This window comes from Borostomias antarcticus, assembly GCF_949987555.1.
Source record: "Borostomias antarcticus genome assembly, chromosome: 2".
NCBI classification, from domain to species: domain Eukaryota; kingdom Metazoa; phylum Chordata; class Actinopteri; order Stomiiformes; family Stomiidae; genus Borostomias; species Borostomias antarcticus.
In genome coordinates this window covers 10,764,474-10,780,271 of record NC_140235.1, presented here as the reverse complement: position 1 = coordinate 10,780,271, position 15,798 = coordinate 10,764,474, and the positions used below count along the sequence as shown (strand labels likewise).

Here is a 15,798-nt window from a genome sequence, read left to right as displayed (position 1 = left end):
CCACTTCGTCAACCGAGATCCTGCGAAAGCGAGCCTATAATCTTCACCGAATCACCCGGATTCGGGTGGGTCAAACTCCATCCGCGCATCTCTAATGTGTGTGCGTGTGTGCGTGTGTGTGTGTGTGTCTGTGTGTGCGCGTGTGTGTGTTTTGATAATACCCTGTAGCGAGGGCATCTCTATACAAACTTGGCCTGCGATATAATCAGGTTTTTCCCCTCCGTTTTTCTGTCTTTCTACCCTCCTGCCTTGGTTTGATTGGCTCCTGGATGCAGCTAGTAATGAATGGGCTCCCACAGACCATCTACTGTAGCTCACCTCTTAACTCCCCACAGCTGATCTGAGGTCAGGGGCAGGACACACCTGCATGCCACCAGTCCGGCTTTGTGGTTTGCAATATTTGAGTTGATTGAATGGGCATCAGGCCATACGCACACACATACACATGCGCACGCACACACACACACACACACACACCCGCACACACACACACACGCACGCACACATACACCAAGCCACACCATCCCCTGTCACTCATCCACTCTTGCTCATCCACTGTCTGTCACGGGGGACTTGCTCTTCCTTCCCCCACCTCTCAGATTGAGACAACACAAGACTAAATTAGCCTCAGACAAAATCTAATATCTACAGTTATATACAGTAGCCCCAGACTCACGAGTCAGTCTATAATCTCCAAAGTCTGGCATCGCGAGACTGATATAGCTTTACAGTAATACTGCTCATGAGGAACAGGGAGAGAGGGGCAGTCTACTGTAGATAGGTCCTGCGCTAGAGACATGTCTGGTCCCCGTGGAGACGGAGGGTGTCAAAAAAGCAATTATCTCCTCCTTTCTATAGAGCCAAGCAGGATGCTAGGATTTACACATCCCAGAATATACCACACCGGAAATAGAATAATGGGCCTCAGATCAGTGAGCTGGGAGTCTATTGAATACACCGTGTAGAAATGTTCAAAGCTAAATCACAGTGTGTCCTGAAGTTCTTTTCTTGTGAGTTTTTTTGAGTGTTCTTTTGTCATATTTACTTTCATGGAAAGCGACTTGCGAACAGATCATCAAACAAGCCCCACTGGGACGATATTCTCTGTTTTGTTCATTTGTAGTTTTAAAAGGCCAGGCGTGATGATGAGCCCTGAGGGCATGTCACACAGCTCAGCGCGGAGCCGTCGCCTGGCGGATACCGAACTCCCCGAGACGCCAAACCATCTCACACACTTCCCCTCGTCTGCCATCCACTTTTACTCAGTATGTTGACAGAAAGAACACAGCATTGTTATGCTCAATTAACACCTGCACTCTGTGGGTGTCATTGTAACATGATAAAGTAAAAAAAAAGAAGAAAAACACTCTTTAGTGTGGAGTATAAAAGCTTTTTATACATTTGCCACTATGGGTGCATGCTATGACGGTGCCCTAGTGACTTCAGCGGGAGCTAACTTTGTTAATCACTGCCAAGTCCCCTCCAGCAGGTGTCTAAGGTGACTGTGTGAACTCTTGTACCCTTGAGCGACTCCCCCTACGCTGGCTCACTACCAGCCCAGTGCATCTGGCTGATCCCTGAGTGTGTCTGACAGGAGTGTGTGTCCGTGTAAGAAGAGCCTGTAGACGCTTTTATACAGAGGCTCCGCTGTGTGTAAGAGGAGTGTGTGTGTGTGTGTGTGTGTCTGTGTGAGAGAGCGTGTGAGAGAGTGTGTAAGAGGAGTGTGTACGTGTGTGTGTGTGTGTGTGTGTGTGTGTGAGAGAGACAGAGAGAGAGAGGGTGTGTGTTTGTGTGCGAGGAGTGTGTGTGAGAGTGTGTGAGAGTGTGTGTGAGAGTGTGTGTGAGAGAGAGAGGGAGAGAGAGAGGGAGAGGGAGGGAGGGAGGTTGTGTGTGTGTGGGAGGAGTGTGTGTGTGAGAGTGTGTGTGAAAGAGCAGAGAGAGAGCGAGAGGGTGTGTGTGTGTGTGTGTGGGAGGAGTGTGTGTGTGTGTGTGTGTGTGAGAGAGTGTGTGAGAGAGCAGAGAGTTACCCTGCCAGGCTCCAAGCTCCACAGGGAGACGGGTGCTTCAGAGGGACTGGGCGTCTGGTTCTGCCCACCTTCTCCTCTCATTACGGAGCCGTTAGCACCGCAGCGTGCCCACTCCCTGGCCCTGTCAGCTGGCCGGGGGCAGGAGGACACCGTCAGTTAACCCAGGGTCAGAGGTTCAGGAGGACACCGTCACTTAACCCAGGGTCAGAGGTTCAGGAGGACACCGTCACTTAACCCAGGGTCAGAGGTTCAGAAGGACACCGTCAGTTAACCCGGGGTCAGAGGTTCAGGAGGACACCGTCAGTTCAGACAGACCGGCACAGGGAGGAACCCATCGCAGGGATGTCTGGGAGACAGGACTTTAACGTCTCCCTGTCTGTAACACACTAGAGAATGTCTCCCTGTCTGTAACACACTAGAGAACGTCTCCCTGTCTGTAACACACTAGAGAACGTCTCCCTGTCTGTAACACACTAGAGAACGTCTCCCTGTCTGTAACACACTAGAGAACTCACAGAGTTCTCTGGCTCTGCATCTGGGTATGATGTGTGTGTGTATGCATGTGTGTGTGTGTGACAGGGTGCCTGCCCCTCTCCATTCCCGAGGAGATGAATAACAATGGCATGGCTCATTGAGTACCTCCCCACTATGCCAGCGCTGAGCAGCAGCAGTGTTGAGTGCTGAATAGGTTTGGGCAGAGGGATGGGCCGGGCCCCTCTGCCAATGTCTGTGTGCCAAACGCAGTTTGATGAGTGGTTTGAAAGCAGACAGTGGTGGAGTGCAGAGGTTGGCAATCTTTCAGAGGAGATTGCCTAGAAAACAACTGACATCCAATTCTGGGGCAGCAGGGAGAGATGGAGACAGAACAGAAGAGGAACAGGATCAAATCCAGAATCAGTTATATGACCCATTGATTCTTGATTTGATCCTCTACCTCTTCTGTTCTATCTTTCCGCTGCTGTAACGCCCAAATGTCCCCTCCTGGGGATCATTAAAGGGATATTCTGGAATTTTTGAACTAGGGACTAATTTTCAACTTACCTATGATGTTTTTGACTGATGGAGATCATTCTCAGTTAATTCCATGCTGTAGATAGCTTTGGGTCGTCCAATTTCCACTGGTGGCTAATGCTAGTGCAACCCTATTAAGTCACGTTAGCCTGTCCAAAAAACATCCCCCAACACATAAAGCGCACCCAAAAACAAATTAAATATGAGTTAAGTCTCTCTGGGATTATTTTGTCTATTTACCATCCTATATCGTGTAATCCATTCTGGTTTGTAGCATTAGCCAGCAATGGAAATTGGAATGACCCAAATCTATCTACAGCATGGAATTAAATGAAAATGATCTCCATCAATCAAAAACATGATAGTTAAGTCAAAAATAAGGCCCTAGCTCAAAAATTCCAGAATATCCCTTTAAAGTTACTTACCTTATTACTTATCTTCTCTTATCTTATTTGTGGTAGTTGCAATAGAAATGGATGCACCTTCCCCAAAATTAAATTGTGGTGCTAAACCAAAAATTGTGAACATCAAAAGGACATCAAAGATGCATGGTAGCACTCACCAATAAAAGATACATGGACAGATCCTCTATTTCACCGGGTTTTTTTTGGAGTCAATGAAACATGCTAATGTTTCGGCCAGAGGTCTTCCTCAGAGCATGAGTTATTACTTACCTTATTACTCATCTTCTCTTATCTTATCTGTGGCAGTGTTTCTTAGTCTGTATGTTTTTCTGTGAACTATATATTTGGTTTGTTTGCAAGGTGGTGTGTGTTGCTGGAAGGAGGTACTGTAGTTTGTGTTTGTTTTATTGTGTTATGAAAGGAAGGATGCTACTCTATTGAGGATTTCTTGACCTTAAAAGTCTAGTTCTAGCTTGATGGGTTCCGCCCAAGTCTTTGAACAAGTATTCCAGAGACCAAATGCACATTTAGGTAATTTTAATTGTAAGCTTACAGGTATGCCTAGCCTCCAGAGAACAAAGAAATGTGTGGTGCAGGGACACCAAGAGACGTGCCAAAACCCCAAAAATGACATCATCACCAGCCCCTCCCAATCATCCTTATATATCTACTGCCCTCTCTCTCATTCTCCAGAACAGCCACACATTCCACAAAAACCACCATTTATAACCATACATGGCTCGCTCCCTCCCTCTCCCTCAATCTCTCCTTCATCCTCCCTCTCTCTCTCCCTCTCTCTCTCTCTCTCTCTCTCTCTCCCTCCCTCCCTGTCCCTCTCTCTCCTGCTCCCTCCCCCCTCTCTCTCTTTCTCTCTCTCTCCCTCCCTCTCTCTTCCTCAATCTATCTCCTTCTCCCTCCCCCCCTCTCTCCCCAGGAAGAGTAGTTACTGCATATTGCAGTACCTAATGGTGGATCCAAATAAATAAACATAAACCCTCCATCTCTCTCTCTTTCTCTCTCTCTCTCTCTCTCTCTCTCTCTCTCTCTCTCTCTCTCCTACAGTTGGACTGCTGGTTGTGTTTGTGTTTGTTTGTGTGGTCATTCTCTGTGCTTGGTTTCCCCTCCATCTGTCAGGGTGAGGGAGTGTTTGTGAGGCAGGTCCTCTGTCAGGGTGAGGGAGTGTTTGTGAGGCAGGTCCTCTGTCAGGGTGAGGGAGTGTTTGTGAGGCAGGTCATCTGTCAGGGTGAGGGAGTGTTTGTGAGGCAGGTCCTCTGTCAGGGTGAGGGAGTGTTTGTGAGGCAGGTCATCTTTCAGGGTGAGGGAGTGTTTGTGAGGCAGGTCCTCTGTCAGGGTGAGGGAGTGTTTGTGAGGCAGGTCCTCTGTCAGGGTGAGGGAGTGTTTGTGAGGCAGGTCATCTGTCAGGGTGAGGGAGTGTTTGTGAGGCAGGTCCTCTGTCAGGGTGAGGGAGTGTTTGTGAGGCAGGTCCTCTGTCAGGGTGAGGGAGTGTTTGTGAGGCAGGTCATCTGTCAGGGTGAGGGAGTGTTTGTGAGGCAGGTCCTCTTTCAGGGTGAGGGAGTGTTTGTGAGGCAGGTCCTCTGTCAGGGTGAGGGAGTGTTTGTGAGGCAGGTCCTCTGTCAGGGTGAGGGAATGTTTGTGAGGCAGGTCCTCTGTCAGGGTGAGGGAGTGTTTGTGAGGCAGGTCATCTGTCAGGGTGAGGGAGTGTTTGTGAGGCAGGTCATCTGTCAGGGTGAGGGAGTGTTTGTGAGGCAGGTCATCTGTCAGGGTGAGGGAGTGTTTGTGAGGCAGGTCCTCTGTCAGGGTGAGGGAATGTTTGTGAGGCAGGTCCTCTGTCAGGGTGAGGGAGTGTTTGTGAGGCAGGTCATCTGTCAGGGTGAGGGAGTGTTTGTGAGGCAGGTCCTCTGTCAGGGTGAGGGAATGTTTGTGAGGCAGGTCCTCTGTCAGGGTGAGGGAGTGTTTGTGAGGCAGGTCCCCTGTCAGGTCAGAGGCAGCCCTATACAGTATGTGTGATACATTATGTATTTTCTGTATAACTCATTATGTATTTTCTGTATAACTCATTATTATGTATTTTCTATAACTAGTTGCGATACCTGGAGCACTATGGACACCATCTAAATACTGTACATCTGCCATCACTCCAGCTTAGCCCATCCAATCAACTTATATGCTACTGTAGTTCTGATTCCCGTTGGAGCCATCAGTAATATTGGCCATTTAGTCTATTATATGCCCATCTCCCCCCCAGAACAAGTTTGGGAAGTCCCGTCTGAATGATAGCTTGATGGCTATTGTTTGCAAGCTAGCTATCTACTACTACTATTGGATGGACAATAGAACGTACTAATGTTGGGCACAGCTGGGCAGCGAGAGCAGGCTGGCGCGAGGTAATGGCTCAGTGTTTGTAACAGGGCAAACGCTCTAATTTTGGGCAAAGCCGCAGCTCGTTGCAGCTGATGAGCAGGCTAGATAATTCTAGAGTGGGCAGCTGGAACACTGGGGGCGGGATTAGCACCAGCATTGGCTGGTGTCTTATACGTTAAAATGAGCCCAAAACATAAATCAATATTGTGCCAAATATGAATGCTGTCAGGCTGACGGTGTCCGAGGAAAGTCTGGACAGAGGGACGGACAAAGGACAGCCAGCTGTGGGTCATGCTTTTATATGTTAGATAGTAATGACCAGCCAGCACGCATATTTCAATACTGTAAGTTGTTCTTTTAAGCGCTGGAAGTGCAGCCACCCATCACTCGAGCAGCATTTACACACCCATCATAATTTCGACCTACTTAAATCCAGTGTGGTGCGTTTCCGTCTGTTCAACTGCCACTTACAATATTGAATAGCTGAAATTACCCCTGTTGTTGCCATGGTGTTTTGTGATGACGTTTTATGGTACTGGAAGTAGACTTGGGAGAGGAGCTGAATAGTTCTGCCTCACTGACACACGTTCAGTCAACCGCAGTTCCATGGCTGCGTTCCGAATCACATTCTTCCATACTACTGTATATAGTATGCCAAAAGAAGGATGTTAGTACAGTATGTCCCAATACATAGTGTGCCACATGCAGTATGGCAAAAAATACCATGATGTCCTACTACATACGGTCGTATTTTGCTGTATGCAAGCCAGCAGACTTTTCTGATTTGCTGATTCTGACCCACAATCCTGTGTGCAGCGGAACAATTGACAATTGATGATATTTCATAGAGTAAACAAACTCCAAACCTCCCTAACAACCCTGGTTCTGTGAGATCCAGCTGTGAGGAGACGACCCCCACCGGGGCTAACCTCCGTCTCCCACCCCGGCGGCCTCTCTTTGAAGAGCTCTTCTCTGAAGAAACAGTACAGTCTCACCACACATTAGTCTTTAAGTCTACGACCGAGATGACTGAACAGACGGTTCATTGTCCTTTGTGTGCGCGTGTCAGATGCTTTGCTTCTCTCTTTTCACCCTTCGTTCGTTTCCTTTTGTCCCGTATGAGCGGACTTCAAGAGGTGACCAGATAAAACTTTTGTACAGTGTTGTATACCTACCGAGGCGAATTACTTCAGGCCTGATGGCCATTCTATTACCTTTCAAAGTAACTGGCTTGGGTGTCTACGGTATCCTGTATAATAGTGATGGTGTGTTTGTGTGTGTGATAACGCATGCTGGCGTCTCTCTCTGCAGCTGCGGCTGCCCAGCACTGGAGCGGGTGTGGGAGGCCGATCTGGAGGCGTGTCACCTGTTCTTACGAGGCCTCAAGCTGGGCACCCCCAGCCTCGGCGGGCCCGACGTGGAAGACCCCCCCGCCCCGGTGGTCCAGTCCCACAGCCAGCCATGCACCAAAGAGGAGGAGGACTGCGCCATGCTCACTGCTCTGGGGGGGCGCTGGTGTCCTGAGGCCAACCTCCAGAACTCCGAGTTCACCAAGGTAAAGCAGCAACGCATGTTTCAGAACGCTGTAATAAGGGTCAGTTGTGCTCACACACACATACTGGAGTGTGTGTGTGTGTGTGTGTGTGTGTGTGTGTGTGTGTGTGTGACAGATTGTCTGTGTACTGTTTGCAGTGATTTGGAAGCAAAGCATTTGAATGGAGAGGAAGGGCTGTGACACATTTGGCATGCTTTTTATACAAAGTACATCCAGAGAGGCATTTTACTAATTTACACGTACGCATTTGCTACATGTAACTCATGTTTAACCAGGATAACACAAACCAGACTGGTTTTCCTGACATTTCATTCTGTGACGTGTTTCAGTCACTTAGCACCATCACGCAATCAGTAGTCCATGGACGTGGAGGAACAGAAAGAGAGCACATTTTGGAAACATTTTATCTGTCTTGGAGACTTCTCTCCCAGAGTCTCCCCTCCCTGGAACAATATGTTATGGGCCTCGCTGGGATACTTGTGTGTGTGTGTGTGTGTGTGTTTGAGTGTGAGAGAGAGAGAGAGAGAGAGAGAGAGAGAGAGTACTGTATGTGTGTGTGTGTGTGTGTGTGTGTGTGTGTGTGTTTGAGAGAGAGTAGTGTGTGTGTGTGTGTGTGTGTGTGTTTGAGTGAGAGAGAGAGTACTGTATGTGTGTGTGTGTGTGCGCTCTGTGCTGGTCTCTCCCGTAGTGACCGGAGCTCCAAAGCCCCGGGACATGACCCAACCCAGCCTCTCCTCTCTCTGCTGACAGGCCTGTCTGAGATGGGAAATCAGCCAAAACAGCTGTGTGTGTGTGTGGGTGTGCGTGTGCGCGCGTGCGTGTGTGCGTGCGTGTGCGTGCGTGCGTACGTCTTCCAAAATATGTTGTGTGAGAGCTTGGTTATTTTGGCCCGTGCTGAGGGAGGATGGAATCTGTTTGCTTGTCAGGGTCATGAGCAGGAAGCTGGTTTTTGTTTGTACGTCCTCATACTGGCAGCTCCGCTAATTTGCCTCATACTTTCATTCGTACAGTTATTGGCTGAATGGACAGAATGTGAATGGGCTTTTCCGATCCGCAAGACTCTGGGCGACTAGTATTCTCTGTAACACAAACCCCTCTATCTTCTTCTGTTCTTCTTATCCCTATAACTCTTGGACAGGTCAGCAACTCCCTCCTTAGTTACCACATATTCTAACCCATTTCTTTGTCCTGCTCAGCCCAATAACCTTTGACCTACATCTGTTCTCTATTTTTTGTCTTTCTCCTTGTTCTTGTCTTTCCCTCTCTCTCTTCCTGAAGCCTGGCCTCCCCTTCTAACCTCTCCCCAGGAAGATGAAGGTGAGGTCTCTCTCTCTCTCTCTCTCTCTCTCTCTTTCTCTCTTTCTCTCTCTCTTTCTCTCTCACTCTCTCTCTTTCACTCTCTCACTCTCTCACTCTCTTCCTCTCTCTCTCCCCTCCATCTAGGGCATTTCCTGCTTTCTTAACCTCTAAAAACCTTTGTAAAATCAGTCATTCACATGACGCCAAACCAACCAAATCGCAACCAACCCTCTCAATACAACCCTTGTCTCTGAGTAGGAGTCACCCTACCACTACTCCACAAGCCAGAAAAGGCCATTAAAGTCCTCATTATTTTTCATTTAAAAATTAATTAACGATGAAATCACATTATTATTATTTTTTCCAAATGTCTTTCCCGCCTTAAGTCACAAAAAATGTTAGTTACCCTGAAAGGTAATTACCTCCCGTTTTAGCAGCAGGGTGTGAATACAAAATAAGGAACACACAGCAAGGTCCGTTAATTCATTCTCCTCACTTCATCTAGTGAATAATTATCCAGCCAGGCTTAATAATGGTGATGCAGCATCCGTACAGTACACAGAAGGCATAATTGCATTTTCAATAATTCATGAAGATGTTTATCACTGTATGTAGGGTCAGTCAACAAATGTTTCTCTCTTTTGTTCCAGAAATTGGAGGAGTTTCTGTTCTGCATGGAGGAGCATCACCCGGAGGTACGGCTGGTTCCTCTACCGCAGGTCTACTACATGCTGGTGCAGTCTGGGAATTGTAGTATTAGACGAACATCAGGCTCGAGGCATGTTTAACATGACCTCAGTTTAGATCGTGACCTCTTAACTCCTGATTCCGTTATAGAGGATCGATTCGTTTTGGGCCCATCTGCATCGCGTGTCTGGTGCAGTCACAGCCCACGCCGGGAGCGTGCATGCTGATGACTCGATGGCGGAGTACATCTGTAGCGCTGATGATTACTCAGATAGAACTCCTCTGTCTGCAGACAGGCAGCGGCTTCCTGGAAAGCTGGGTGTGCCAGACGCCTGCGGCCTAGCTGGACTGAGCTTCGCTGCAGCCTGAGTAGAATAATAAGTAGTGTTGTTAACATGTGTTTTGGTTAAAGAGAAAAAAAAAAGTATAACGCAGCGCCCTGAGATTGATGTTTGCTCTGTGTGTGTGTGTGTGTGTGTGTGTGTGTGTTTAGGAGTGTGTTTAGGACATAGCCAGTCCCTACCTCACCTTGTCTGACCCCTCTCTCCTCTTTGAGTAAATGAGTAAATGATTTCCACTTAACCCGCCCAGCATATTGCCCCATGGGACATCGGTGTGTGTGTGTGTGTGTGTCTTTGTGTGCGGATGCATGTTCTCACTTCCTCTCAACTGTCCTATATTCAATTCCTTCTAAATGTCCTTCCTCAGTTCTGATCTCAACTCTCCAAGTAACAATGAAAGTCACTGGGCTGATTTAACAACCAACCCCTTTCATACGAGTTGTGGAACACCTACTTTAGGGAATATTTCCAAATAGTTCACTTTCTATTCTTTGGCTTCGTCTGTTATTTTGGTGTGGAAACATTCATACTAATGGCGACCCACAGGACCACAGCCATCCCACTTCTGTCTCCTTGTTGCACATTTGGACGGGCCTTTCATCAGCCTATAAAAAGATGTTCCATTCCAGGCCACAGGAATTCATTTCCGACAGCCACACACACGCACACGCGCGCACACACACACACACACACACACACACACACACACACACACACACACACACACACACACACACACACACACACACAAACCACGATGCAGAACCAGTGCTGGTCCTTTGGGGCGGGATATTTTCTACCTGCAGTCATGAGTCAGGCTAGACTTGTCTCTCTGCTGTCTGACATGGTGGGAAAAGCATTGAATCACTGTGTGTGTGTGTTTGTGCGCTTGTGTTTGTGCGTGTGTGTGTGCATGTGCATGTGTCCACGTGTGCGTGCGTGCGTGTGTGTGTGTGTGTGTGTGCGCGCTTGTGTTTGTGCGTGTGTGTGTGCATGTGCATGTGTGCACGTGCATGCGTGCGTGTGTGTGTGTGTGCGTGCATGTGGTGGAACTGGGGCACAGCGTCCGCGAAGGGGTTTGATCTAATTATCGCCCAGTTTGCCCTCTAACCAAACCTGGTGTCCCTCTGCTCAACCTCACCCTCCCAACCTCTACCAACGCAGTCTCTGTCCACACACACACACACACACACACACACACACACACATGTTCATACGCCGCAGGATATTGCGTCATGACGGTCGGCACAAATTGAGGGGTTACATAATGAAAGTTTTGTTGCTCGTCCCTTTCTCTCCCCTCCTCTCCTCCTCCATCCCTCTCTCCCCTCCTCTCCTCCTCCATCCCCCTCTCCTTCCTCTCCTCCATCCTCCTCTCCCTCCTCTCCTCCTCCATCCCCCTCTCCCTCCTCTCCTCCTCCATCCCCCTCTCCCTCCTCTCAGGAGGAGTGCGGTGAGGCTGCAGACCTGACGGAGCGCTGTGAGCTGATCAGCGACAGGCTGATGACCTTGGAGGATGACCTGCAGACGGCCATTATGAACCGGGATCAGGCTCTCACCCATATCCTTTCATCCTTACATCCTTTGTGTGTGTGTGTGTGTGTGTGTGTGTGTGTGTGTGTGTGTGTGTGTGCGTGTGCGTGCGTGCATGTGTGTGTCTTTCTGTCTGTCAGTCACGCTGGATAGTTTCTGATCCTAAACACTATATCTTGCTGCATACATAGATCTTTTGATGATAGATGTCTTATCCTCCAGGTAGGCAGAGAGGGAACAAAGATGACCTCTTGCAGATTATCAGATTATTACTATTCTCTCTCTCTCTCTCTCTCTCTCCCTCTCTCTCTCTCTCTCTCTCTCTCTCTCTCTCTCTCTCGCGCTCGATATAGCCTGTCTCCGCTAGCACACTCAATGGATCCATAGGTGCATAGACAAAATCCCTCAAAAACACCATAGACTCTCGTTTTCAAAGAGGTCACTGGTGTCCGTTGACGTTCTGGCAAAAATATTGCCACAAAGTATGCTTCTGATCGGGTTTTATTGATCATATTATATCCTTCCTCCTACCCTCCCTCCATACCCCCCCTCCCCCGGCGCCGATTTCATCTGGAGGAAATCACAATTTCCTTGATGACGACTCAAATGGAAAAATTGAAACTGATTACAGGTCACAATACATCACTCTCCATGTTAATTAGTAAAGCTGATTGGAAACAGATTACAATGTTATTCTCTGGCCCCACTGCCTCCACTTCTACAGTGAGACCTCATTAAAAGAGAGGTGAAATGTCGACGAGGGACTGGAGAAATCCTCTAGACTTCTCTGTCAGCGCCCATTTTACTGAGTAAAGACACTCAGTGTTTACACAATCTGCCCCAAATAATAATAATAACACCCCAAAAAAACATGATTGGGATTTAGTCCTCACCCACCCCTGCCCTTCCCCTATACGGTGCTGTATGGTACGGTGCTGTATGGTACGGTATGGTACGGTATGTGGTGTGTGTTCTGCCCTCGGCCGTTGTGCCAAGTGCTTCCTGTCTCCTGCTGTGCCGGCTGACAGAGCTGTGGAGAAAGCTGTGCTGCCTCCTCCCCTCAGCCCTGGGCGGCATCCAGTGGTGTGGTGGAGGGTATATATCCAGTGGTGTGGTGGAGGGTATATATCCAGTGGTGTGGTGAAGGGTATATATCCAGTGGTGTGGTGGAGGGTATATATCCAGTGGTGTGGTGAAGGGTATATATCCAGTGGTGTGGTAAAGGGTATATATCCAGTGGTGTGGTGGAGGGTATATATCCAGTGGTGTGGTGGAGGGTATATATCCAGTGGTGTGGTGAAGGGTATATATCCAGTGGTGTGGTGGAGGGTATATATCCAGTGGTGTGGTGGAGGGTATATATCCAGTGGTTTGGTGGAGGGTATACAGAGGTATACTCAGGATGCACTTCTCTATCCATGTACCCACAGTACTTCTTTAACAGCACTAATGTAAAAACTACAGTAACATTTCTGCTACAGTATACCCCCTTCTTTAGTGAGAATATACCCACTTCTTTAGTCACTATATAGTGACCCCAGCAAGCGGGCATGCGCTCTAGTCGTCTACTCTAGACAAACGCAGATGGACAGGTTTGATTTAAGTACACCCCCCCCCCTCCTCCACCCTAAACATGGATATGTGAACTCCACCGCATTTGGCCGTTTAGAGTATACCCACTTCTTTAGTCAGAGTATACCCCCTTCTTTAGTCAAAATATATCCACTTCTTTAGTCAAAATATACCCACTTCTTTAGTCAGAATATACCCACTTTAGTCAGAATATACCCACTTTTTTAGTCAGAATATACCCACTTCTTTAGTCAGAATATACCCACTTCTTTAGTCAGAATATATCCACTTCTTTAGTCAAAATATATCCACTTCTTTAGTCAAAATATATCCACTTCTTTAGTCAAAATATACCCACTTTAGTCAGAATATACCCACTTTTTTAGTCAGAATATACCCACTTCTTTAGTCAGAATATACCCACTTCTTTAGTCAGAATATATCCACTTCTTTAGTCAGAATATATCCACTTCTTTAGTCAGAATATACCCACTTTTTTAGTCAGAATATACCCACTTTTTTAGTTTGAATATACCCACTTTTTTAGTTTGAATATACCCACTTCTTTAGTCAGAATATACCCACTTCTTTAGTCAAAATATACCCACTTCTTTAGTCAGAGTATACCCATTTCTTTAGTCAGAATATACTTACTTCTTTAGTCAGAGTATACCCACTTTTTTAGTCAGAGTATACCCACTTCTTTAGTCAGAATATACCCACTTTTTTAGTCAGAATATACCCACTTCTTTAGTCAGAGTATACCCATTTCTTTAGTCAGAATATACTTACTTCTTTAGTCAGAGTATACCCACTTTTTTAGTCAGAGTATACCCACTTCTTTAGTCAGAATATACCCACTTCTTTAGTCAGAGTATACCCACTTCTTTAGTCAGAATATACCCACTTCTTTAGTCAGAGTATACCCACTTCTTTAGTCAGAATATACCCACTTCTTAGTCACCACAACACCCCTGTTGCAATCATATCTGCCCACAGGAGCTGGATGCACAGACACCGACTGGACAGGCCCTCCTCCTCTCCCCCGTTTGTCTGTCGGTCTGTCTGTCTGTCTGTCGGTCGGTCGGTCGGTCGGTCGGTCGGTCTGTCTCAACCCAGAGGACGTAGGACAGGACATGTGGACCGCGCAGACAAGGTTGTGTTATTCCGTGCAGAGGTAGCGGGCACGTGATTCACTTAGCTGCAGTAGGTTGTTGATGGGGAGGCGGAGGTTGCCATGGAGACAGGAGGCCAGGGCTCTCAGGGTGGATGGTGAGATGGAGAGAGAGAACAGGAGGAGAAAGAAAGGACCCCAGCAAGCGTGCATGCGCTCTAGTCGTCTACTCTAGACAAACGCAGATGGTCAGTTTTGATTTAAGTACACCCCCCCCCCCCTCCTCCACCCTAAACATGGATATGTGAACTCCACCGCATTTGGCCGTTTGCTGTCGTTGGACGTTAAACCCTGCATTATTCACGAAGCACTCTTTAACAGCGGGTTAATTATGGATGAGGACAATCTGTGTCCATTTGGAGAGCAAAACGGACCGTCGGGCTCCATCTGCCGCGAAAGGCATCCCTCTGATCTGCCACTTAAGCTGGACACTCACACCATTAATTTGGGTCCCTAAGCAGGTTAAACAATCCCTCTTTGATGAGGGAGCCTCCAGCCCTTTCACTGAGGACTCATGAATTATTCAGCTGGCTGGTCTGTTTGCGCGGGTCCGGCGTTCGGAGAGAAAATGAGCTCATGAATAGTGAATCGAACGAGGTTAAATTGAGTATGACTTGATGGTTCGGAACCAGTAATCAGAGTTTGGTGGCCAAGTGGAGGGAGATTGATGACTTCATCAGCCTATGCTCTCTCTGGGTGGATGCTATGACCATTAACCAGTGGGGACCACCTATTTCACACACTGGAGTGCGTGTGTGTATATACAGTATATGTGGGAGTCTGAGTCATGTCTGCGAGTGTTAGTGGATAAGTGTGTGTGTGTGTGTGTGTGTGTGTGTGTGTGTGTGTGTGTGTGTGTGTGTGTGTGTGTGTGTGTGTGTATGTGTATGGTTGTGTGTGGAGTGTCTTATCTGTGTGTGTGTGTGTGTGTGTGTGTGTACACATGCCTGCTGGCATTCTGTGTGTGTATTTCAGACATTTCCAATGTGGTTTTCCTTAACTCCAGCTCACAGGCCCTTGAGAAGCAGGTTGGGGAGGTGAAGGCTGCTCTTCAGACCATGCTAGCGCAGCTCAAAGAGGACGAAGAGGAGGAGGAGGAACACAGAGAGGAGGACAAGGACGAGAATGAGATTGAGGAACAGGAGGAAGAGGAGGAGGAAGACCAGTACTTCAGTGACAGCTGGGAGATTTGACACGGTGTCTGGTCTCTGGTGTCTTTCATGAACACTCTGTCTGAGAGTCTCTCTCTAGTGACTGACCCACCGCCATGGCTGGTCTGGGAGGTTGATCTCTAGTGACTGACCCACCGCCATGGCTGGTCTGGGAGGTTGATCTCTAGTGACTGACCCACCGCCATTGGCTGGTCTGGGAGGTTGATCTCTAGTGACTGACCCACCGCCATGGCTGGTCTGGGAGGTTGATCTTGCGCTGCAGCAAAAATGACCCCATATCCATACTGTAGACTCACCCCCCCCCACCCTCAATACAACATGGTTTTGCTGAAAAAGAGAGGCATGATTCTCAAGTCACAGAGGGATGTCCTTATAGCATCTGTGTAGAAATGCAGTATATTATAAAAGACAGGCATGAAGATTTTTTCTTTACATTCTTGGAAAAACGTTGTTGTGTTTTTTCCAAATATTTTGTCAGCTAGAGTTTAACCAGCCTAAAACAGTGCCTTAGGCAGCTAAGCAAACAACTGTGTTTGGGTTCTGCAACACCAGGTAAATTCTGGTTTTCTTGTATGATTTGAATAACGACAGGCTGGAAACACAATCACCACAACCAAAAAGACAATCCAAAATGTATTTTA

The 15,798-nt window shown here is 47.7% G+C and overlaps 1 protein-coding gene across 1 annotated transcript in view; it reads left to right on the top strand.

The window, feature by feature from the left end:
* Window positions 1-15,178, top strand: part of disc1 (DISC1 scaffold protein) — a gene marked incomplete at both ends in the record, with an annotated part of 50,906 nt that extends 35,728 nt beyond the window's left edge. The window contains 4 exons of the mRNA XM_084453232.1: window positions 7,136-7,379; window positions 9,329-9,373; window positions 11,150-11,269; window positions 14,999-15,178. Coding sequence (XP_084309358.1) covers window positions 7,136-7,379; window positions 9,329-9,373; window positions 11,150-11,269; window positions 14,999-15,178 — 589 coding nt within the window. The remainder of the gene's footprint in view (window positions 1-7,135; window positions 7,380-9,328; window positions 9,374-11,149; window positions 11,270-14,998) is intronic.
* Between the last annotated feature and the right edge of the window lie 620 nt (window positions 15,179-15,798).